This window comes from Erithacus rubecula (assembly GCF_903797595.1).
Source record: "Erithacus rubecula genome assembly, contig: scaffold_149_arrow_ctg1, whole genome shotgun sequence".
NCBI lineage: Eukaryota > Metazoa > Chordata > Aves > Passeriformes > Muscicapidae > Erithacus > Erithacus rubecula.
The window spans coordinates 29,600-53,796 of NW_027636152.1; the positions used below are offsets into that span (position 1 = coordinate 29,600).

Genomic DNA, 24,197 nt, shown 5'->3' on the forward strand with positions numbered 1-24,197 from the left:
CACAGAGAAACACTAGCCAGGAGGGCAGGGGCCCCAGGAGAGGGGAGCAGGGGGCACAGAGGGGCACAGGCTGGGGCTGAGACCCCATGGCCACAAACAACCCTGGAATGCTCAGTTAAGGAATGCAAGTTCAGAGAGGCACAGAAATGGTTTGGAAGTGACCAGGAGAACAAAGACTGGGCATCTGGTGTGGGGAAATGCATTTTTAGGGAGGGGGTGTGCAGGGATAGAGGCAGGACAGCAGGGAGGGATTCCCTGGGTGCTGCAGCATCCCAAGCACGGGTTCCCCTGCCAGGACAAGGTCCAGACCCTCACATGGGACACCTGGGAACGTTTGGAGAGATGGGGGAGCTGCACACCAGGAGCAGGTCACAGGAGATGTAACCCAGGGCTGAACCCAGGGCAAGGGGTAAGCCCAGTCCCTGGAAGAGCTCCAGGCCAGGCTGGAGCAGCCTGGCACAGTGGGATGGGTCCATGGCCGTGCAGGGGCTGGGCTGGATGGGTTTCAATGCCCCTCCAAGCCCCTGATGATCCTAAATGATGATACAGCTCCAGGAGCAGCTGTAAAATCTGCAGAAGACCCTGGTGCAGCAGCCTGGGCAGGAAGGAGAGAATGCACTGCTTCAATTCCTGATGTCACCTGGGGCAAGAAAGGGAATCCAGCATTAGACCAGGGTGTGTTTGGGAAGGGGCAGTGTCTCTCTGGGGCTGCTCCTTCCCTTTGTGGGGCTGCACAGTTTTGGGGCTGCTCCTTTGTGGGGCTGCACAGTTTTGGGGCCACCTCCCCTGTTGTGGTCCGTGGTGACCAAACAACACAAAGGACAGTTCCAGGGCAGGGTGGGTCAAGGAGTGGGCATGAACTGCTGGCTGAGAGTGGATCCAGTGCAGAGGAACCTGCAAAAGGCCCCAGAGCCCCTTGAGCCATTTCCAGAAAGGGGAGAAGAGGCTGCTCACACGGACATGAAGAGCAGGACCCCGGTGCTGGGTGGGGACCCCAGACACTTCACCCACAAAAAGTGACCCCCAAAGCCCCAGGACCACCCTGGTCAATGCTGGAGCCAGGACTGGTGATGTTTCCTATCCAATCTCTCTCTCACCCTCTCCTGCCTCCCTCTTCCATGTTCCATTTTTATTTCTCTCACAAAGCAGGAGCAGGAGCTGTGTGCATTTCCACCAGGTGTGCAGTTGGCCAGTAACACCTGGTGAGCTCTGGTTTTGGACCCCTGTGGGCCCCGTGTCTGCTGGGGGCTCCCTCCACACAGGGTGGGACGTGACACCTGCCAGGGCTGAGTCACTGAGCTCTGAAACAACAGATTCCAGGGAAAGGAGTGGGGATGAGCACTCAGGGAAGCACTGGGAGAACACATCAGATGGAGGATGACAGGCTGGTGGCTGACAATTATCTCCCAGGAACAAGCTGTCACTGCTCTGACAATGTTACAACACAGTTCAGCGATCAGCAGCTCCAAAAAACAAACCAGATACTGGAAATTCCCTGGCAGGGAGCAGGAAACGTGGCAGGACAGTGCAGGGCATCTGGAACTGGCACAGTGCTGTGCCTCGAGGGGAAAAACTCCTCCTGAGGAGGGGCAGAGGTGGAAAAGGGTCCAGAGAGGGAGGGGGAAGATCTGCTGAGTGCCATCTGCAGTGTGAGGGGCTGGGAGCTGGAGGCTGATTTGTACCTGGCAGGAGGGGCAGGGAGGGGGGACAGGGACAGGAGGAGAGGGAACAGCCCCAGGCTGGGAAGGGCAGGCTCAGGGTGGCAGCAGCAGGAATTTCCCCATGGAAAGGGAGCTCAGGGGTTGGAACTGCCCAGGGAGGTTTGCAGTGCCCGTCCCTGCAGGTGGCACCTGGGGGTGGCACTGGGGTGACAAGGTGGGGACAAGGTGGGGACAGGTCCCTTCCAGCCCCAGGGACTCTCCCCAAGTGCTCACACGTGAGATTTGGAAAGATTTGCTGCTTGGTGATTCATCACTGAAACATCAGTGATGGAAGTGTGGAAAGAGAAACCAGCCCCGGAGCTGCTCAGGGGAAACCCTGCCCTGAGCTGAGCTTCCCTCGGAGCCTCAGCACCCCTGGCTGTGCCCAGGGAGCTTTTCAGCACCCCTGGCTGTGCCCAGGGAGCTTTTCAGCACCCCTGGCTGTGCTCAGGGAGCTTTTCAGCACCCCTGGCTGTGCTCAGGTGTCTCAGGAGGTTTTCAGCACCCCTGGCTGTGCTCAGGTGTCTCAGGGAGGTCACTGCTCCCCCCACACCTGCCCTGCTGCTTTGTGGTGATGCTCCCTGCTGAGGCAGCAGCATTTATTCCATTTATTCCATTTATTCCATTGATTCCTTTTGCATTTATTCCAGGGTTTGCTCCACCCCACAGCCCTGGGTCTCTCCTGCATGGCCCAGCCCCAGCTGGAGGAATCAGGTTTGCTGGGTTTGATCTCCTGCCTCGGGAGGGAACTCTGCATTGTTGGAGAGAGCTGGACAGCCCCTGCCACCAGCACATGGTCCAGCTGCTGAGCACAGCTGGAGCCAGAGCTGGGAGAGGGGGATGCCCCGTGCCACACCTCTCCCACTGCAGGAGCTGCTCTGGAGAGATCAGAGGGTTTTGGGCTGTGATTTGAGGGCATCAATGCAGTTAAAACCCAAATTAGCTCCTCCTGAGAGGAATGTCCCATATGTCTTTACAAACAAGCTGTGGATCTGCTGGGAGATAAGGTTAGCACGGAGAGATAAAAGAAACGATGGTATGGATTCCACTGATTGATGAATGGGAAAAGAGATTTGCCTTTACAAACAAACTGTAGGTTTGCTGAGAAATGAAATTGGATATTGCAAGATGAAAGAAGCAACGGGGAAAACTCTGAATTGTATAAGAATTAAAAATTAACAGGGAGGGTTGTACATTAGAGGGGAATCTCAGATATCTTAGGGGAGTCTGTGCCTCTCAAGTACCTCAGCCCATGGGGAAAGAGAGAGGGAAATTGGGATAAAAGGAGGCTGTGTGCTCCAAAAATCTGAGATCCCAGGGGAATGTCCCATGGGCTCTCCCTTTATTCCAATAAAGCCAAAAGGACTCCTCTGTCTCCTTATTGGACACAAACCTCTGGTGTTTGTGGATTAATTTCCCTGACAGTTCCTGGTGCTCAGGTTCCTGTCTCCTCAGGCCTGTGGCTGCATTTTCTGGGGTGTTTTGTGCTATTTTAATGCTGTAAATGCTTCATCTTGCTTCTGTCTTTTGCAAAATTCTTCTTAGAACGTGTCTGGTTTACACCCTTGTGCTGTGCCCCCAGGGAATGGGAAGGAATGTTCTTGGCCAAGTCTTGCTGTTGGTTGGTGTGTTTGGGTTGTTTTTTGGGGTGTTCTTTAGAAAATGACTGTGAAATTGGTCCCAGGCTCCAGGAGGGCAGAGGCACCATGGTGTGACCTGTCTCTGGTTGCCCAAATTGGAGCAGGCTGGCCCAGGGGAGGGAGACCCTGCCTGGCAGGGTTGGGGGGAGATGGGCTGAGATCCCTCACCCCAAACCCTCCCGTGGTTCCACAGTGACCCAGGTCTCTGCTGGATTTCCAGGACAGGGTTCCCAAGTCTCAGATGAAGATCAGGGAAATGTTTTCCTGTCTTGGCACACCCCTGAAGGCAGCATGGAGCAGGGTGCTGGTGTTTGGGGTTTGGAGCTTTCCCTGCCCCTCTGAGCACTCAGGAGAGATCCCGGGGGTCCCCTCGGGGCAGAGGGTCTGGGGCTGGAGCTCCTCCCTGAAGCAGTGGGGTGCAGGAGGGGGTGCCAGAGCATCCCCCTCCCCCGGGGCTGGTGGCTGTGCCCAGCCTGGCTGTTTGTGCCTGTGTGCTGATAACTGGGGCTGACCTTGCAGCCTGCCCCATGTCCTTGGTGCCACCAGCTCTGCAGCTGCCAGGAGTGCCCATCTGCACAGCCCCTCCCTGCTCTGCCCGTGACAGCCTGCCCGGGCTGTCCCTGCTGTCCCCTGCCCGGGCTGTCCCTCTCTGTCCCCTGTCCTGGGCTGTCCCTGCTCTGTCCCCTGCCCGGGCTGTCCCTGCTCTGTCCCCTGCCTGGGCTATCCCTCTTTGCACAGCTCTGTCCCCTCTCTGTCCCCTGCCCTGGGCTGTCCCTGCTCTGTCCAGCTCTGTATCTCTTTCATCTGTCCCCTCTCTGCACAGCTCTGTCCTCCATCCTGGGCTGTCCCTTTCTGCACAGCTCTGTCCCCTCTCTGTCCCCATCCCGGGCTGTCCCCTCTCTGTCCCCTCTCTGTCCCGTCCCGGGCTGTCCCCTCTGCCCAGCCTGTCCCCAGGGATGGCAGTGTCCCTGGCAGTGTCCCTGGCAGTGTCCCTGGCGCTGCTGGCTCGCTGTGCCGTGGCCCCAGGGCAGGATTTGCTGCTGAACGTCTGCATGGATGCCAAGCACCACAAGCGGGAGCCTGGCCCCGAGGGGCAGCTCTATGAGCAGGTAGGAGCTGCTGGGCTGTCCCAGCCCTTCCCTGTGCCCCCCTGCATATTATGGGCTGGCTTGGGCTTGGCCACCACTTGCCCGAGGGATAAAGTCCCTGCTGGCTCTGGGACTGCTGGTTTGCTGCCTTCTTTCAGCAAAGGAGCAGTGCTGTGGGGGTCTGTCAGCTCAGTGTCACCCCTCTGACACCCCCTCTAACCCCTCCTGAGGCTCAGGGACCCCAGAGCACTGCAGGGGAAAGGGTGGTGAGGATGGTGAAGGAAGGATGGTGAGGAAAAGGTGAGGACAGGATGGTGAGGATGCTGAGAACAAGATGGTGAGGATAATGAGGGCAGGATGGTGAGGATGGTGAGGGAAGGATGGTGAGGGCAGGATGGTGAGGGAAGGATGGTGAGGTAAGACTCCCAAGCTCCCTCTCAGTGTGGGAGATGCTCCTTGCTCTGCCCCAGAGGCAGGAAGAGTGGGTTTGTTCCTGTTCCTGGGGCTGGCACTAATTCCTGCTCAGGATCTGGTCCCTGCTCCTCCTCAGCCCTGCCCTGCTGCAGTGCCCAGCTCCCGAGCCCAGAGTGACCCAGAGTTTTCTGGAGAAGAGGAGAAGCTGTGGCTGCTGGGGCTCAGGCCGTGGGCTGTGCCCTGCTGGGGCAGTGCCTGCCCAGCTCAGCAGCCCCTGCCTGCTGTGTTGCAGTGCTCCCCCTGGAAGGACAACGCCTGCTGCACGGCCAACACCAGTGCAGAGGCCCACAGGGACCAGTCCTTGCTCTACAACTTCAACTGGAGGCACTGCGGGGCCATGCCAGCCAAGTGCAAGCGCCACTTCATCCAGGACACCTGCCTGTACGAGTGCTCCCCCAACCTGGGGCCCTGGATCCAGCAGGTGGGAGCAGAGCAGGGAGCCCTGGGACCCCCGGGACTGGGGGGGACATTAGAACTCATCCAGTGCCACCCCTGCCACAGGGACAGCTCCCACTGCCCCAGGCTGCTGCAGCCCATCCAGCCTGGCCTGGGCACTGCCAGGGATCCAGGGGCAGCCACAGCTGTGCCAGCCCTGCCCTCCCTGCCAGGGAACCATTTCTCTTCAATATCTGGGCTCTCTAAACTTTTCCCACAGAGTAGAAACACTCCAAGGACTTTCCAAGGGCTGGTGGAGGAATTCCGTGTGTCAGGCACATCGTGCTGGGGCTGGAGCTGCTCTGGGATGGGCTGTGGGTCCGGGAGGGGCTGGGGGATCTGGCACGGGGCAGATGCTGCCCCTGGCTGCCAGGGCCATCCCCAGCCCGGCTGGTGCTTGCCCTGCAGGTTGGGGACAGCAGCTGGCGCCGGGAGAGGATCCTGAACGTGCCCCTGTGCAGGGAGGACTGCGAGCAGTGGTGGCAGGACTGCAAGGATGCCAGAACCTGCAAGGAGAACTGGCACCAGGGCTGGAACTGGGCAACAGGTCTGTGGGGCTGGGAGCCCTCCCTCACCCCGGGGAGGGGGGAGAGGGAGAGGGAGCGGGAGAGGGGAGGACTGCAGGAGGGGATTGCAGGAGAGGATTGCAGGAGGGGATTGCAGAAGGGATTGCAGGAGGGGATTGCAGGAGGGGATTGCAGGAGGGCAGGGCTGTCCCCGGGCTCTCCCTGAGCTCTGCTCTGTCCCCTGAGCTCTGCTCTGTCCGCAGGCACCAACCGCTGCCCCTGGGGCTCCATGTGCAGACCCTTCAGGCAGGTGTTCCCCCGGCCCCAGGACCTGTGTGAGAAGATCTGGTCCGGCTCCTTCAGCTACAGCCCCGAGCGCCGCGGCAGCGGCCGCTGCATCCAGATGTGGTTCGACCCCGCCCGCGGCAACCCCAACGCGGCCGTGGCACGGTTCTATGCGGGGAGGAGACCCCCGCCTGCCCCGGGCTCCCATCCCGGCACAAACAGACCCCCGCCTGCCCCGGGCCGAGCCGTGCGGGCTGTGCCAGGCTCTGCCCTGCTCCTGCTCCTGCTGCTGCCCCTGGCCCTGCTGCTGCTCCCCGGGGGCTCTGGGGGCTCGGGGATCCCTGGGTGGGGGTTCCTGTGACCCTCCTGCAGGGCCGGGGCTGCTCCAGCCTGGCACAGGTGACCCTGCCAGTCTGTCCCTTTGTCCCTGGCCAGGCAGGGCTGCTGCTGCCTCCGGGGGATGAGCAGCACAATCTCTGTCTGTGGGAGCTGCTCCTCCCCAGGGCCGTGTGCTGTCTGGCCTTTGGGCTGTTGTGGCTCCCTGAAGGGTGCTTTGATAATAAACTCTGCTCTGTCTGCCTTGTTGTGCTGATGTGAAACGCTCCTGAGGAGGGGGAGGTGTCCTGGGGGCTGGGCTGGGGCTGGGTGTGGGATCTGTAAATGTGGGGATTGGCCTGGGGGGAGGAAAGATCATAACCCTGTAAATGGTTTGGGCTGGAAGAGATATCAAATCTCATTTCTTTCCACCCCAGTCACAGCAGGGACACTCCCACTGTCCCAGGCTGCTCCAGCCCCAGTGTCCAGCCTGGCCTTGGGCACTGCCAGGGATCCAGGGAACAATTCCTAATTCCCAATATCCCATCAAACCCTACTCTGAAGCCATTCCCTGTGTCCTGTCCCTTGTCCCCAGTCCCTCTCCAGCTCTCCTGGATCCCTCCAGGGGCTCTGAGCTCTCCCTGCAGCTCCTCCTGTCCAGGTGAGCACCCCCAGGTGTGGCTCAGAGCTCTCCAGCCCTGCAGCAGCTCCTGCCTGCTCTGGGCTCTCTCAGCACATCCCTGTCCCTGTTTTGGGGTCCCAGGGCAGCTGTGGAGGTGAGCTCACCTGGCAGGGCAGGGGGGCAGAAGTGCCCTGGCTGCAGCCCAGCTGAGCTCAGCCCTCAAGGTGCCCAGAGCTGCAGGACCTGTGCAGACTCTGCTTGTCTGGGGCTTTTCTTCCTCTGAGGCAGAAACCTCAGCAGAACCTGAGCAGCTCCTTGCAGGGGAACGAGGAGGGTGGGAGGGGCTGGATGCCTGGAGTGGGGCAGAGAGGGGATCCTGCTGCTTTTGGGGTTGGATGAAGGAACCAGCCTGCCTCGATCTCAAAGCCCAGCATCCTCAGTGGGGGAGGTGTGGCAGAGCAGGTGAAGTACCTGAGACAGGAACCCTAAGTGTTGGCACTGACACCTTCCCTAGAGCTGCTGCCCTGGCACAGCCCAGAGACACCTGTAAAAGCCTTTATCCTATATCCTATATCCTATATCCTATATCCCATATTCCATATCCTATATCATAAATCCTATATCCTGTATCCTGTATCCTGTATCCCATATCCTAAATCCTATATCCTGTATCCCATATACTATATCCCAAATCCTATATCCTATATCCCATATCTTATATCCCATATCCTATACTCTATACCCCATACCCTATACCCCATACCCCATATCCTCTATCCCATACCTTATACCCCATATCCTATACCCTATATCCCATATCCCATACCCTATATCCCATACCCTATACCCCATACCCTATACCCCATATCCTATACCCTATACCCCATATCCTCTATCCCATACCCCATATCCTATATCCTTCATCCTTCATCCTACACAAGCCCAGTCCCAGATTTTTACCCTGGGCATCTTGTAACTCCCCCTTGCCTGGCACCTTCTCGGGATGTCCCTCAAGGTCACTTCCCAGGGGAGATTTCCCAGAAGATTTGCCCCTGGCCTGGGTGGGTGACATCAGTCTGTGCTCAGCCATGGGGTTTGCTGGCTTTAATAGGATTCTCCAGCCTGTCCCAAGCAGTGCATTGTACTGGCACCTGATGCTGTTCAGATCTCCCAGCCCAATCCCTTTCACATGAATCCCTGGTTTATATAAACACATTTGTGTTCCCATCCCCATCCTGCAGGACTAAGTCCCACAGAGGTTCAGGCACCCCTGCCAGACTGGGCTGGGGGTGGTTTGGGGTCTGGGGGTGGTTTGGGGGCTAGGGGTGGTTTGGGGTCTGGGGGTGGTTTGGGGGCTGGGGGTGTCTCTGCTCTCATGGATCTGTGGGAGGGTCTCATGATGAACTTTGTCTCCCAAGCCCAGGCTGCAGAGCTCTGTAGCACTTCAAATATTTTCAGGAGTTTTTAGATCAGAGCAGCTGTTTCCAGAAGCTTTTCTGGCTGGTTTTTATTTTAAAATGTTCCTAATGATGTAGCCTCTGTCACAGCTGATCACTAATTCCTTGCCTTTATATAAAACAGAGAAGCACTTCCCCTCTCTAACTTAAATATCATGCATTTAATCTAATTGATTTAAATATACTATTTTGTCTCCAAAATTTGCAGGTGGAGCCCACAGCTGACCAGGGCCTGGAGATGTTTCCTGGCCCGTGTGTGGGGTGTGAGGTTTGCCCTGCCTGCCCCAGGTGTCCCCCAGAGGACAAAACCCAAACCACCCAAAGGCCAAGCTGGAGGGGAGGGGGAATCTGCTGTGGCAATTCCTGCTCGCTGGGCGTGGGCTCTGGGTGGGCTCTGGGAGGGCTCTGGGAGGGCTCTGGGTGGGCTCTGGGTGGGATCTGGGTGGGCTCAGCTCTGCCCCTCAGTCCAAAGCATGGCCAGGTTCTGTGAGCTGGAAGGACTCTGGGATCCTGCAGAGAAGGGCTGAGATCCCTTCCTGTCCCAAATCCATCCAGGGCTGAGATCCCCTCCTGTCCCAAATCCACTCAGACCTGGAGGAGATCTGCCCTCTTGGCTCCCAGCCCTTTACAGGCTCATCCTCTCAGGTTTTTGGGATGAGCTCAGGGGATGCTGCAGCAGCTCTGGTGGAGGCAGCCCCAGCTGCAGACACTCCCTGACACCCCAGGGCTGTGTGCCCCAGTTTGCTCCAGTTTGCTCCAGTTTGCCCCAGTTTGCCCCAGTTTGCCCCAGTTTGCCCATCTCTGGCTGGGTTTGTGGTGGCTCTGTGTGGGCTGGCAGGGAGGCACAGCCAGGGAAGGAGGAGCCCAAAGCAGGGGTGGGATACAGGGATGGGATACAGGGATGGGATACAGGGATGGGATACAGGGATGGGATACAGGGATGGGATACAGGGATGGGATACAGGGATGGGATGGGATACAGGGATGGGATGGGATACAGGGATGGGATACAGGGATGGGATACAGGGATGGGATGGGATGGGATGGGATGGGATGGGATGGGATGGGATGGGATGGGATGGGATGGGATGGGATGGGATGGGATGGGATGGGATGGGATGGGATACAGGGATGGGATACAGGGATGGGATACAGGGATGGGATACAGGGATGGGATACAGGGATGGGATACAGGGATGGGATACAGGGATGGGATACAGGGATGGGATACAGGGATGGGATGGGATGGGATGGGATGGGATGGGATGGGATGGGATGGGATGGGATGGGATGGGATGGGATGGGATGGGATGGGATGGGATGGGATGGGATGGGATGGGATGGGATGGGATGGGATAGGATGGGATGGGATGGGATGGGATGAGATGGGATGGGATGGGATGGGATGGGATGGGATGGGATGGGATGGGATGGGATGGGATGGGATGGGATGGGATGGGATGGGATGGGATACAGGGATGGGATACAGGGATGGGATGGGATGGGATGGGATGGGATACAGGGATGGGATACAGGGATGGGATGGGATACAGGGATGGGATGGGATACAGGGATGGGATACAGGGATGGGATACAGGGATGGGATACAGGGATGGGATACAGGGATGGGATGGGATGGGATGGGATACAGGGATGGGATGGGATGGGATACAGGGATGGGATACAGGGATGGGATGGGATACAGGGATGGGATACAGGGATGGGATGGGATGGGATACAGGGATGGGATACAGGGATGGGATGGGTGGGATACAGGGATGGGTTAGGTTGGGCTGGTTTAGGCTGGGTTAGGTTAGATTGAACTGGTTTAGGCTGGTTTCAGCTGGTTTAGGCTGGTTTAGGTTGGGTTGGGCTGGGTTGGGCTGGGTTAGACTGGGTTGAGCTGGTTTAGGCTGGTTTAGGCTGATTTAGGTGGGGTTTAGCCAGGTTTGGCCAGGTTAGGCTGGTTTAGGCTGAGTTTGGCCAGGTTGGTCTGCAGCAGCAGGGAATGCAGGGCTATGTACACACGGCAGGCACAGGCAGGGTTAGGCTGGTTTAGGCCAGGTTTGGCCAGGTTAGACTGGTTTAGACTGGTTTAGGCTGGTTTAGGTTGGTTTAGGCTAGTTTAGGCTGAGTTTGGCCAGGTTAGGGCAGGAGGGCTCCATTCCCCAGTGTCCTGGGCTCCTTCCAAGGGGAGAGAGAACCAGCAGCACCCTCACTGCAGATCTCCCTCCTCTGGGTGTTCATTTCCCTTTGTTTTATTTCCTTTTGTTTCATTTCCTTTTGTTTCATTTCCTTTTTGTCTGGATGTTGCAGCTGGAGGCGCTGCCCCTCGGCAGGGGGGGCTGGGAATGCTGAGCCCCCCTGCCCATCCCTGGCAGTGCCCAGGCCAGGCTGGACACTGGGCACAGCAGGGCTGTCCCTGCCATGGCAGGGTGGCTCTGGGTGGGATTTCAGGTGCCCCCCACCCAAACCATCCCAGAATTGTCACACTGCACATGGACAATGCCCAGGAGGGAGCATTCCAGGAACCTCTGGGTTCATTAGAGATGGACTCAAAATAGCAATTTCTAATTCTTTTCCCAAATCTCTCCAATGCAGTGAGCAGGCAAGCAGGGCACCAGAAGGCACGGGCATAAATCCCCATCTTGGTGGTGGTCCCTGGCAGGAGGAAAAGCCAGAAGGGAGGATCTGCAGGAGGCACAAGGATGGAAAGCAGAAGAGCAGGGGCAAGGCAAGAAGTGATTTCATGCAGAAGGGGCAGTTGAAGCTGCTGTGCCCCCAGTGCTGGGCAAGCACTGCAGGGATGGAGGATGTCACCAGGCAGGGCAGGGACTTGGCTTTGGGTAAAAATTACTTGTCCTGAACTCCAGTCTGGCAGCAAAGTAAGAAATCAGGGAGAACAGGGTGGGGAAATTAAAAGCTAATAAAAGAAATGGTTTAAAATTATCAGGGCAGGGTGACAATTCCCCTGGGAGCCCTTACAGAGGGGCAAGGGCTGTGGCAGAGATCGTGGAGGATGGACAGAAGATAAATGGGAATAAAAACCAGTGGGAGGAAAAACAAGAGATGTGAAAAGGGCAAAGAACCACCAGGATTCACATCCAGTTCCTGGGAAAGTGTGAGACAGAGGAGAGCAGTCCCCACCCGGGCAGCAGTGGGCTGTGGGGGCTGATTTTGGGCTGTGGGTGCTGATTTTGGGGTTAGGGGGTTGATTTTTGGGCTGTGGATGCTCATTTTTGGGCAGTGAATGTTGATTTTTGAGATGTGGATGCTGATTTTTGGGCACTGAATGTCGATTTTTGTGGTGTGGCTGTTGATTTTGGGGTGTGAATGTTGATTTTTGGGCTGTGGCTGTTGATTTTTTGGGGTGTGGATTTTGATTTTTGAGGCGTGGTTGTTGATTTTTGGGCACTGAATGTTGATTTCTGGTGTGTGGCTGATGATTTTAGGGTGCAGATGTTGATTTTGTGCTGTGGCTGTTGATTTTTGGGGTGTGCCTGTTGATTTTTTGGCTGTGGCTGTTGATTTTGGGCTGTGGCTGTTTATTTTTGAGGTGTGCCTGTTGATTTTTTTGGCCATGTCTGTTGATTTTTGGCTGTGACTGTTGATTTTTGGCTGTACCTGTTGATTTTGGGCTGTGCCTGTTGATTTTGGGCTGTGGCTGTTTATTTTTGAGGTGTGCCTGTTGATTTTTTTGGCCATGCCTGTTGATTTTTGGCTGTGACTGTTGATTTTTTGGCCATGCCTGTTGATTTTTGGCTTTGACTGTTGATTTTTTGACTGTACCTGTTGGTTTTGGCTGTGCCTGTTGATTTTGGGGTGTGGCTGTTTATTTTTGAGGTGTGCCTGTTGATTTTGGGCAGAGAATGTTGATTTTTTGGCTGTGCCTGTTGATTTTTTGGCTGTACCTGTTGATTTTGGGCTGTGGGTGTTGCTGTGGCCACACTTTGGACACAGGTCTGCCCTCCCTGGCAGATCTGCCTTTGCTCCCTCTGTTCCACCTGGGTGCTCCAGGCTGGGGTTTATTTACAGGGTTTATTTATTTACTGCTCACAGTTCTTGCTGTAACTCCAGCCCCCCTCTGGACCCCCACAGCACCAAACCCAAGTGGAGGCACCTTCCAGAGACCCACTAGCAGCAGAATAATAAAGAAATAAATGAAATAATTTAAATTCTGCAGGGTGTGAGGCACAGGGGCCAGACCTGCTGGCTTGCTTTGGGTGAGTGCTGTCCTTCAGGGGGGCCTCACCCTCTCCCAGGGCTCCTTGTGTTCCTACTGTTTGTGTTTCCATCAGAAATGCCACTTTTTTTTTTATTTTCCACCTCATTGGCTGTTTGTGCATTCTGAGGATCCTCACTGCATCCAGGGCAGCTTCTCCTGGGGATGGGCTCATCCTCCCCAGCAGTGAGAGGGGGCTGGATCACAGGATCCCAGCAGGTTTGGGTTGGGAGGGACCCTAAAGATCATCCTGTTCACCCCCTCCACGGGCAGAGCACCAGCTCTGGGTGTTATTTCAGTGACAATAAATAGCTGGGTTTGAGGAGCCAGCAGCCCTTCCTGCATTTCCATCAGCAAATCCCGTGGGCTGGCTGCATTTCTCAGCTTTGAAAACACAAAACACATACCTACAGCTGAGGGGGAGGTGTGCTGGTTTTCCTGGAGCACCCTGGATTTCAGCCAGGCTTTGCACTGTGGGTCCCATCCAGACTCAGCCTGGGGACCTGTCACTGCAGGAATCTGAGAGTGACCAGAGTCACAGGAGGGGCTGGGGGCTGGAAGGGGCTCAGAAAGGAGCTCAGGGTGGCAGCAGCAGGAATTTCCCCATGGAAAGGGAGCTCAGGGGTTGGAACTGCCCAGGGAGGTTTGCAGTGCCCATCCCTGCAGGTGGCACCTGGAGGTGGCACTGGGGTGACAAGGTGGGGACAGGGCACAGCTGGGACTCATAAGGGCTTTCCCAACCCCAGGATTTGGGATTTTGGGATTGCTGGCTGGGTTTTCACATGGGTTTTCCATTCAGAACTCTCCATGCAGACCAGGTTTCCCCTCCTGACTCCCCGTGGTGCACAGGGATCCCTAAAAGCAACACAGATCAAACAAAGTGTGTCCAGAGGCTGATTTTCCACCAGCACATTTGATACAAAGAAGGTTCTTTTGCAAGATTTATCTCCCAGCTGCAGCCTTTGGGCTAATGAAAGAAATTATCTCTCTCGGAAAATAAAAATACAAAAGGCAGGGTCAGGCATCTGGCACAATCCCAGCTCCCAGAAAAATGCATCATTAATTGTGGCTGGCTGCTGGAGGGAAAGTGGCCCAGCATTGAAATGAATTGTTCCTGAAATCCACCCAGAAGGTTTCTAGCCCTGAATCCCTCACTCCCCACAGCAGCCCCAGGTCCCTGTGAGGAGTGGGGATGGGATAATTGCTGCTGTGGCAGCTCTGCTTCCCAGGCTGAGCCACCTGCTCCGAGGGCTCAGGGGCAGGGATGAATCCACCCCACAAGGACTGAGTTCCCAGAACCTGGGGTATTGTCAGGTGAGCTGGAAAATAAACCCCATAACCCTGACATGGGGGAGAGAACAAACCCATAACCCTGACATTGGGGAGAGATGAAACCCCATAACCCTGACACTGGGGAGAGAACAAAAACCCATAACCCTGACACTGGGGAGAGAACAAACCCATAACCCTGACACTGGCACAGATCAAACCCCAAAATCCTGACACTGGGCACAGATCAAACCCTATAACCCTGGGCACAGATCAAACCCCAAAATCCTGACACTGGCACAGATCAAACCCATAACCATGGGCACAGATCAAACCCCATAACCCTGACACTGGGCACAGATCAAACCCATTGCCATGGGCACAGATCAAACCCCATAACCCTGACACTGGGCACAGATCAAACCCCATAACCCTGACACTGGCACAGATCAAACCCCATAACCATGGGCACAGATCAAACCCCATAACCCTGACACTGGGCACAGATCAAACCCCATAACCCTGGGCACAGATCAAACCCCATAACCCTGACACTGGCACAGATCAAACCCCATAACCATGGGAACAGATCAAACCCATAACCCTGACACTAGACAGAAAGATCTCGACCTGAAAACCCACAGATGCTCTCACCTTCTGTTTGTCCTCTTGGGGAGTAGAAGGATTTTGGGAGCAGGTAACAAACACGACCAGGGAGTGTGAATAATTTCCACGAAGGAAGATGTGGGTGAAGCCTGGAGGGGAATGGCTGGGGGGGAGGGGGGCTCTGAGCTGTCCTGGTGGCTAGAAAAGGGCACTCAGGTCTGATTGCCTGTTCTCCCCTAATGCAAACACTGAGCTGCATTAAATGAAACTGCAGGTGGCAAAATTGGACCCGTTACAGGAGGCGTTATGGCCTCAGCAGGATCAATCTTTGGAACACTTTGTCAGGGCAAAATGCAAACACCAGAAGTCTGCAGAGGCTTCAGCAAGTGGTGAGAGAAATCCAGAGGAAGAATGGATCCATTAAAGAATATTCCCCAGAGAGCAGATGTCCTGGCTCAGGGAGCACCAGAGGCTCTCCCTGATGGAGGCTGGCAGGGAACTGACCCCCCTGTGCCCTGCAGGGGCTTTTCCTGCCTGGGCACTGCCCAGGGCCAGCAGCAGGGACAAAAGGGGGCTCGGGGCTCCTGGGGGCTCTGCAGGGCCAGGGCTGACACCAGCCCCACCCCCGGGGCAGAACTGACACCAGCCCCACCCCAGGGCCAGGACACAGGAGGAGCTGCGGGGGGCTGCAGCCCTGGGGAGACCCCTGGGGCTGAGGGGACAGGAGCTGGGTGGGGACAGCCCTGCTCAGGTGTGCTGGGTTGGTGTGCCCAGCAATGTGTGTTCTGTCCCCAGGTGGGGCAGTGCCCCTGATCTCCTGGCACATATTCTCTGCTCATGGGCCATCTTTAAACCAGCTGGGCAATCATCTTTATCTTCCCACAGCCCATCCTCCCTCCAGGAGATATCTCCTGTTCATGGCCACTGAGTCCCAGGGCATGGCTGAGAAAATTCCATCATCCCACTGGGAGATGCTCCAGCCAGGGCAGGAGCCAAGCCTTTCCTACCCAGAGAAAAACTGACATTTGGACACCAAGGAACCTTCTTCCCACTGCATTCCAGAGGAAAACCAGAGCCTTGCACATCATCCCTGGAGCTTCAGAGGAAACTGCACCTTCTCCAGGAGCACTGCTCCAGCTGAGCCACATCTGCCCCTGCAGGAGGATGCAGCACCATGGAATGGGACTGTGCCACCACCCTGACTGACTGACTGTGCCAGCTTGGATTCTGACTCTGGCAGGGTTGGGATTGTTCTGTGTAATGCTGCATTGCTATTTGAATTGTCCTAGGAAAGAACTGTTATTCCTCATTCCCATCTCTTTGTCTGAGAGCCCCTTAATTTCAAAATGATAATAATAATTGGAGGAGGGGGTTTACATTGCCCATTTCAAAGAGAAGCTTCTGCCTTTATTGGCAGACACCTGCCCTTCAAACCAGGACAGAGGGGGAACTCCTTCACCATCCTGGGTGGGCACAGCCCATGAAATTTGGGAATCCTGCACCATCCCCTACCCCAGGCAGGTGGAGCAGCACCAGAGCAGCTGCAGCCTCCCTCACCCATGGTGCCAGAAGGTGCCCAGGCCCTGTTTAGAGTCATTCCAAAGCTGCTTTTCAGATCTAACACCCTAAAAATGAGGGGCAGAGTGGATAACCCAGTGTCCCTCCAGGTGCTTGGAGCCCCAGGCTGGCTGCAGCATCTCAGGGAATTCAGATTGGGGGTCAGTAAGGATGGAAAAGATCTCTGCAGTCATCGAGCCCAGCTGGTGGAAGGCTGAGCTGGAGCAGAGACCAGACAGAGCAAAAGGGATAAAACAGGAATTTATTGAGAGGATTCACCTTGGGCAGTGCAAGAGCCTGGCTGGGGCTGCACCCAGATCAAATCCAAGATGGATTTTGGTCACCAGTTTTATGCTTTTATAAATTTTAGTTCATCCACACCTGGGGGTCAATTGTCCAGCCACAGCCCCAGGCTATGCAGTCTCAGCCCCCTTTCCCTCGCTGCTGTTTCTGATTTTGGGGTACCAGCTGTCCTGATTCTCCAGTGAAGAGAACTTACTAACACCTCAAATGAAGCAGCAGATTCTGGACAATCCCCAGCCCAGCTCTGTCCCTGTGGTCACCACCATGTGTCCCCAGGTGCCACTTCCATGTGGTTTTTGGAGCACATCCAGGATGTGACCACCACTGTCCTGGGCAGCTGTGCCAGGGCTGGACAGCCCTTTCCATGGAGAAACTCCAGACTGTCGCTGATCTGAGCAGCTCCACACACAAATCTCAGCTGGCCACGACACATTGATGAGCTCCAAATGCCAGAGAACACCAGAGCACTGACCAGAGCAGTGACCAGTGTCCAGAGCAGTGTCCAGAGCAGTGACCAGAGCAGTGACCAGTGTCCAGAGCAGTGTCCAGAGCAGTGACCAGAGCAGTGACCAGTGACCAGAGCAGTGACCAGAGCAGTGACCAGAGCAGTGACAGCTCTGCCCAGCCCAGGTTCAGCTCCCAGCACTGGGAGCATCACCCCCTGCAGCCCCTTGCACCCACCCACAGCCACAGCCAGGCCACACTGACCCACTGACCTCTCCTGGCCATTTGTGCCTCAGCCACAGCCTTGGGCTCCCTCTCCACAGCCCAGACTGAGCCTCAGCCTTGCACATCTGGGGACATTTCCATGGCTCCAGGGCAGAGAGAATGGAGCTCCCACCTGGGAATTTCCAAATCACCAGAGCAGAGACCATGGAGGTTCCATCTGGGAATTTCCAAATCTTTAGGGTAGAAACCATGGATGTTCCACCTGGGAATTTCCAAATCTCCAGGGCAGAGGCCATGGAGTTCCACCATGGAATTTTCCACGGGGCTGTGCCACTCGGGGCCCTGCAGAGGCTGATGTCACTGCTGAGAGGTTTCTCTGATGGCACTCAAGGGCAAAGTGTGGAAAGGGTGTTTATTCCCTTCTCCCCACTCTAATTAATGTGTTAATTCAGGTGGGGCCTGTTCCCAGCTACAGGAGAGCTGCAAACATTAGGAAGGGGTCCCTGTGATCTGTTCTCACACCCTGGGTGCATTTCTGAGGAATTCCATGGCCTTTACCCACCAAACCCCTGCAATGTCCAAAGAGCTTCTGTCCTCAGCTCCAGGGCCCCAAAGCACACAGAGTTTCCATCTGTCTTCTTGTATTTTCAGGTCTGCAAAGCAGCAGTGGCTCATTCCATCCCATTGCAGTCGCTGGGTGATGTTGGGTTTGGGGGTGGAACTGGACACTCATCAGAGACACCACACAAGACTGGGGACAAGTTTGGGATCAATTCAGATTTCTTTCAGCTCTCACATTGTCTGAACTCAGTAAGTCAAATCTCTCCCTGGACTTTCTTTCTCTCTGCTGGTATCTTAGGTGAAATTCACATTCTTCTTTTTTTTTTTTTTTTTTTCATATTATTATTTCATTTTTATTTTTTTTTTAATTTTTTTTTTCTCAAGACATTATTCAATCTAGCAGATGAACAGTTATATGTTCTTTGGATGAGAACTTTCACATTTACCCTTTAAAACAGCCAGCCATCCTCAGCACAGTCATTCTGAGTCATTCACCTGCCCAAGACAAAATCTGGATCAGAGAACTGGGAAAGCCAAACTCCTGCTGGATGGACACATGGGCTTTAATCATGACTCTGAAATGGGATTTTTTAAAAACACCAACAGGGCTGTGGGGAACTTCTAAATATTGAGGCAGCTGATCAATTGACAAAGACCTTGAAGTTTTCTCTAAATTTGTCTCTCCTTCATGGATGCTTTATCCCAGAACAGCAGAGAAAATGGTGAATTAGTCAGGGCACTGCTGTGGGCTTGGGCAATGCATGAAATAAAATAGGATGTGGTAATAAACCAGAGAGGTCTGTGCACCTCTGCTCTGTGCCTCGGGGGCAGCACAGGATTTTCTGAGGGCTGGAAGGTTCTGCTGGGCAGTTCCCAGCCAGGATGGGCAGGATAGAAATCCCAAAAGCAAAATAAGTTTTTATGGTTGAAACCTGTGATGTCCTTAGCTTGCAGCCTGAAGAAGGAGCTCTGGCAGTATCCAAGTTTCCTATTTCCAGGGACTGAGGTCCCACCCACACAAGGAAGGTTTTTTCTTTTACCTTCCAACAGGATTTTGCCCCATCACGATTTCCCACCCACCCTGTTGTCCCTTCACCCCTGATGAGTCTGGCTCCATTTTCCCCCAGATTCTCTTTCTGGGATGGAAACATTGAGCTGGAAGCAGCTTTTGCCTCTTTTCTGAGGTCAGAATCCTGAGCTGCAGCCCAGCCAGCCCCTCCTGGTCCCTCCTGCCTGGCTCTCAGGAGCTGCACAGCTGGACCTGGGGAGCTCACACCCACCTGCCCGAGGGGAAATCTGTCCCCTGGAGCTGGGGGTGGCCTGTCCCATGGTCCCTGTCCAGAGAGGGGGCTCAGTGTCCCCAGGGCTCTGCTCAGTGTCCCCAGTGCTCTGCTCAGTGTCCCAGTGCTCTGCCCAGTGTCCCCAGGGCTCTGGCTCAGTGTCCCAGTGCTCTGCCCAGTGTCCCCAGGGCTCTGCCCAGTGTCCACAGGGCTCTGGCTCAGTGTCCCAGTGCTCTGCCCAGTGTCCCAGTGCTCTGCCCAGTGTCCCCAGGGCTCTGGCTCAGTGTCCCAGTGCTCTGCCCAGTGTCCCCAGGGCTCTGGCTCAGTGTCCCAGTGCTCTGGCTCAGTGTCCCCAGGGCTCAGCTCAGTGTCCCAGGGCTCTGGCTCAGTGTCCCAGTGCTCTGCTCAGTGTCCCAGTGCTCTGCCCAGTGTCCTCAGGGCTCTGGCTCAGTGTCCCAGGGCTCTGGCTCAGTGTCCCAGTGCTCTGGCTCAGTGTCCCCAGGGCTCTGGTTCAGTGTCCCCAGGGCTCTGGCTCAGTGTCCCAGTGCTCTGCCCAGTGTCCCCAGGGCTCTGGCTCAGTGTCCCAGGGATCTGCTCAGTGTCCCAGTGCTCTGCCCAGTGTCCCCAGGGCTCTGGCTCAGTGTCCCCAGGGCTCTGGTTCAGTGTCCCCAGGGCTCAGCTCAGTGTCCCCGGGCTCTGCTCAGTGTCCCAGGCTCTGCTCAGTGTCCCAGGGATCTGCTCAGTGTCCCCAGGGCTCTGGCTCAGTGTCCCCAGGGCTCTGGCTCAGTGTCCCAGTGCTCTGGCTCAGTGTCCCCAGGGCTCTGTTCAGTGTCCCAGTGCTCTGCCCAGTGTTCCCAGGGCTCTGCTCATTGTCCCCAGGGCTCAGCTCAGTGTCCCCAGGGATCTGCTCAGTGTCCCCAGGGCTCTGCTCAGTGTCCCAGGGCTCAGCTCAGTGTCCCAGGCTCTGCTCAGTGTCCCCAGGGCTCTGCCCAGTGTCCCCAGAGCTCAGCTCAGTGTCCCAGGGCTCTGCCCAGTGTCCCCAGGGCTCAGCTCAGTGTCCCCAGGGCTCTGCTCAGTGTCCCAGGGCTCAGCTCAGTGTCCCCAGGGCTCTGTTCAGTGTCCCAGTGCTCTGCTCAGTGTCCCCAGGGCTCTGGCTCAGTGTCCCAGGGCTCTGCCAGGCTCTGGCAGCTCCTCTGGAAGGTTCCAGGTGTCTGTCAGACACACGGACACCTCTGAGTCACAGTGACTCACACTTGGTACAGAGATGAGCAACTCTTCCTTCTGGGAGAAGATCTTCATTAGCATAAGATGATTTTTTATTGCTGTCACGAAAAGGGGCTGATGAAAAAGCAGGAGAGTGTCTCCTACACAGGCCTGGAGTGCCAGGGCAGGGGCAACAGCTTAAACCCAGAGCAGAGATTTGGGTGGGAATGGGGCAGGAGCTGTTCTCTGGCTGGGTGGGCAGGGCTGGCACAGCTGTGGCTGCCCCTGGATCCCTGGAATGGTCATTTCCAGGCTGGACACTGGGGCTGGAGCCTGGGACAGGGGGAGGTGTCCCCATGGCAGGGGTGGGATTCAATGGGATTTCAGGTGCCTCCCCACCCAAACCATGGTGGGATTCTGTGTTGCCTCAGAAGGCACCTGGGAGCTGCAGCCAGGTCCTTGTGTGGAAGGCAGTGGGGTGGGAGGCTTGGCCCCCAAAGGGCATCCAAGCCCACAGAGAACCCCCGTGTGAGGTGTGCAGGCAGCACAGCTGCCCGGGGAGCTCTGGCACAGAGGAGCCTGTGCTGCCTGTGTGCAGGGGATGGAATGAGGAGTGGGGTGCAGCCCTGGCACTCTGAGGGGTCAGCAGGGAAACCTGCCCTGTCAGAGCAGGGCTGCCAGCAGCACAGAGCCACGGAATTCCTCATGTCACAACACCTGGGACTATCAGCCAGCTGTCCCCAGCAGTGCCCAGGCCACCTCTGCCCGCCCCCAGGGTGGGAGTGCACAGCCTGTGGCAGGGCTGAGCAGCCCACCCAGTGATGAACTCCCCCCTAAGAGCCAGCCTGAACCTCCCCAGGCACTGTTTAATGAGGGGGCAAGCGGGGTGGCTGCGGCTGTGGGGGGTGCTGTATGGTCTGTGGTCTGTGGGTTGTGGTTGTAGTTGTGGTTTGTGGTTTTTGGTTGTGGTTTTTGGTGTGTGGTCTCTGGTTTGTGGCTTTTAGTTGTGGTTTGTGGTGTGTAGTTTGTGGTTTTTGGTTTGTAGTTGTGGTTTTTGGTTTGTGGTCTCTGGTTTGTGCTTTTTGGTTTGTGGTTGTGGTTTGTAGTTGTGGTTTTTAGTTTTGGTTTGTGGTTTGTGGTGTGTGGTCTCTGGTTTGTAGTTGTGGTGTGTGGTTGTGGTTTTTGGTTTTTGGTTTGTGATTTTTAGTTTTGGTTTGTGGTTTGTGGTCTCTGGTTTGTGGTTGTGGTTTGTGGTTTTTGGTTTTGGTGTGTGGCCTCTGGTTAGTGGTTTTGGTTTTTGGTTTGTGGTGTGTAGTTTTTGGTTGTGGTTATGGTTTTTGGTTTTGGTGTGTGGTCTTTGGTTTGTGGTTTTTGGTTTTGGTGTGTGGTCTTTGGTTTGTGGTTTTTGGTTTTGGTTTGTGGTCTCTAGTTTGTGGTTGTGGTTGTGGTTTGTGGTCTCTGGTTTTTGGTTTTGATTTTGGTGTGTGTCTCTGGTTTGTGGTTTTTGGTTTGTGGTGTGTGGTCTCTGGTTCGTGGTTTTTGATTTTGGTGTGTGTCTCTGGTTTGTGGTTTGTGGTGTGTGGTCTCTGGTTCGTGGTTTTTGGTTTGTGGTTTTTGGTTTTGGTTTGTGGTGTGTGGTCTCTGGTTTGTGGTTTTTGGTTTGTGGTGTGTGGTCTCTGGTTTGTGGTTTGTGGTTTTGGTTTTTGGTTTGTGGTTTTTGGTTTTGGTTTTGGTGTGTGTCTCTGGTTTGTGGTTTTTGGTTTGTGGTGTGTGTCTCTGGTTTGTGGTTTGTGGTTTTGGTTTTTGGTTTGTGGTTTTTGGTTTTGGTGTGTGTCTCTGGTTTGTGGTTTTTGGTTTGTGGTGTGTGTCTCTGGTTTGTGGTTTGTGGTTTTGGTTTTTGGTTTGTGGTTTTTGGTTTTGGTGTGTGTCTCTGGTTTGTGGTTTTTGGTTTGTGGTGTGTGGTTTTGGTTTTTGGTTTGTGGTTTTTGGTTTTGGTGTGTGTCTCTGGTTTGTTGTTTGTGGTTTTGCTGGCCCAGGGGCAGTTCTGGCCCCGTGGAGCAGGATTCTCCCCACAAGGAGGGGCTGGGGCTGGGGTCCTGTGAGCACCCCCAGCCCAGGTGAAGGCTGAGGGTTGGATTTCACCCAGTCCTGATCTGTCCCTCGGTTCTGATTCTCCACCCCAGGAAATCACTCCTCTCTTCTTCTCTAAAGGATCAGTGCTCATGACAGGGCACACATCCCCCAGACAAACCCACAGCAGAACCCCAGCCCAGGCTCCACACACACCCACAAATGTATGGTGCTTTATAGCAGAGTTTCATAAACTAAATTAATGTTTTAGTATTGTATAATATGTATATATGTAATTATAATTGGTATAAATTAAACTTGAATGGAGGCTTTATAGAATCCCAGAATGGCTGGGGCTGGAGGGGACTGCAGAGATCCTCTCTGACCTAATGCAACTCAAACCCTGGGACCAAAGCAGGGCTCAGGCTCGTTTGTCACCTCAGAACCCACAGAGCCAGAGACTCCTGGCATAAAGAAATGCAGCAGGCCAGTTTTACAGGGAGTCACTGAAATGCTGTTCATGTGCTGGTTTAAGTGTTGCAGCATCATCTCCTTCTCTCTGGCAGCTTCTCTGGCTGTGCTGGAGCCTTTGCACAGAAATGTTCAAGGTCAAGAGGCAATTGAAACTCGGTTTTGGAGCTGAGATAGTTTGGAGGGGTTTTTTTAAAATCCGAGATATGTAGCAAGACGAGGAATCTCTGCTTCCTTGCTTTGCACTCCAGCACCTTTCCCATTTTCAAGGCACTGTTTTGGTCCCAGTCATGGGCATGACTGCACCAGCAATTCCCCTTTCTTTGGCCCTTTTATTTTGGGGTGAAGGTGAGCCACATCATGAGCAGTGATCCCTGCACTGAGGCACAGGGGCTGAACCTGCCAAGCTCTCAGACTGCAGCTGAGGGTCTAGAAAATGAGACTTTTACCATAAAAAATACTTAATCCATTTAGCTTGTAAAACAAGGCTTGATGCACCTTAGGCAAATCACTGAACTCATTTTTGCTGCTCAGAATGGGAATAAACACTGTCCCTCTGCCTTCATAACCTGGACCTGCAAAGCCTCTGGCTGTCCTGCTGGGTGACTGTGGGATGAATTTGGACTGGAACATTAAGCTGCTGCCATTAAAGAAGCAATAAAGTGAAAAGGAATTGAATCCACGTTGCTGTAAAGAAAACAAGCAGTTCTGCACGTGAGGCCTTGGAGGGGATGTCACTGCTGGTGCCACGGCCAAGGCTCATCCTTTCACTTCCAATTTCATCACAAAACAACAACGAGTGTTACCTCCAAGCAACGTGAAACAAAGTCAGGTTCTGAAAGAAAAGCTGTGTGTTCAGTCTCAGCATGGCACTGGATTTTTGGGGGCTGTTTCTAGAGAGTAACTGCTGCAGCTCTGCTCTGGGGGACCTTGCTCTGATGCCTCCAGCTGCTGCTCCCAAGGGATTTTTAAGCTCCAGGAAAGCAGCTACTCTGGAACAAGAGCGTTTTTAGGATTTGATAATAGTTTGTTTCATTCTGTGACTCTTTTGAGAATGATTTCTCACTGACATGTTTGCTCAAAGTAAGGTCAAGTGACACAGCTAAGGAATAAAGACACCCCGTGAATGCTGAAGTGCAACACTTTGTTTTATTTCTCTACTATTCCTTTTGGAGATTTTTCAATGCCATGAATTTTAATGAAGAATAAGTCTCTAGGATGAATTTCATTATACAGGTGTCAATCAGAAGAACACATTCATTATATGTCTTTCCATCTGAGTCCGGATTTATTGTCACACCACAGTGGAATTCCACCCACGTCCTCTTTGTGGGGGATTTACATGGGAAGTTCCAGCTGAATATGAGGGCAAGTTCTTTTTACTGTGTGTGTGATGGGGCCCTGGAACAGCTGCCCAGGGGGGTTGTGGATCTTCTCTGGAGAGGGTGGAAACCCACCTGGCTG

At 54.7% G+C, this 24,197-nt stretch overlaps 1 protein-coding gene across 1 annotated transcript; it reads left to right on the forward strand.

Annotated features, from left to right (window-relative positions):
* Positions 1-4,338: 4,338 nt before the first annotated feature.
* On the forward strand, positions 4,339-6,673 carry LOC306815527 (folate receptor alpha-like; the record flags this gene model as incomplete). Its single annotated transcript, XM_079332102.1, has 5 exons — positions 4,339-4,449; positions 5,135-5,323; positions 5,746-5,884; positions 6,107-6,375; positions 6,632-6,673. The coding sequence occupies exons 1-5, from the start codon at positions 4,393-4,395 to the stop codon at positions 6,671-6,673; spliced, it is 696 nt and encodes a 231-aa protein (XP_079188228.1). The 5' UTR covers positions 4,339-4,392.
* Between the last annotated feature and the right edge of the window lie 17,524 nt (positions 6,674-24,197).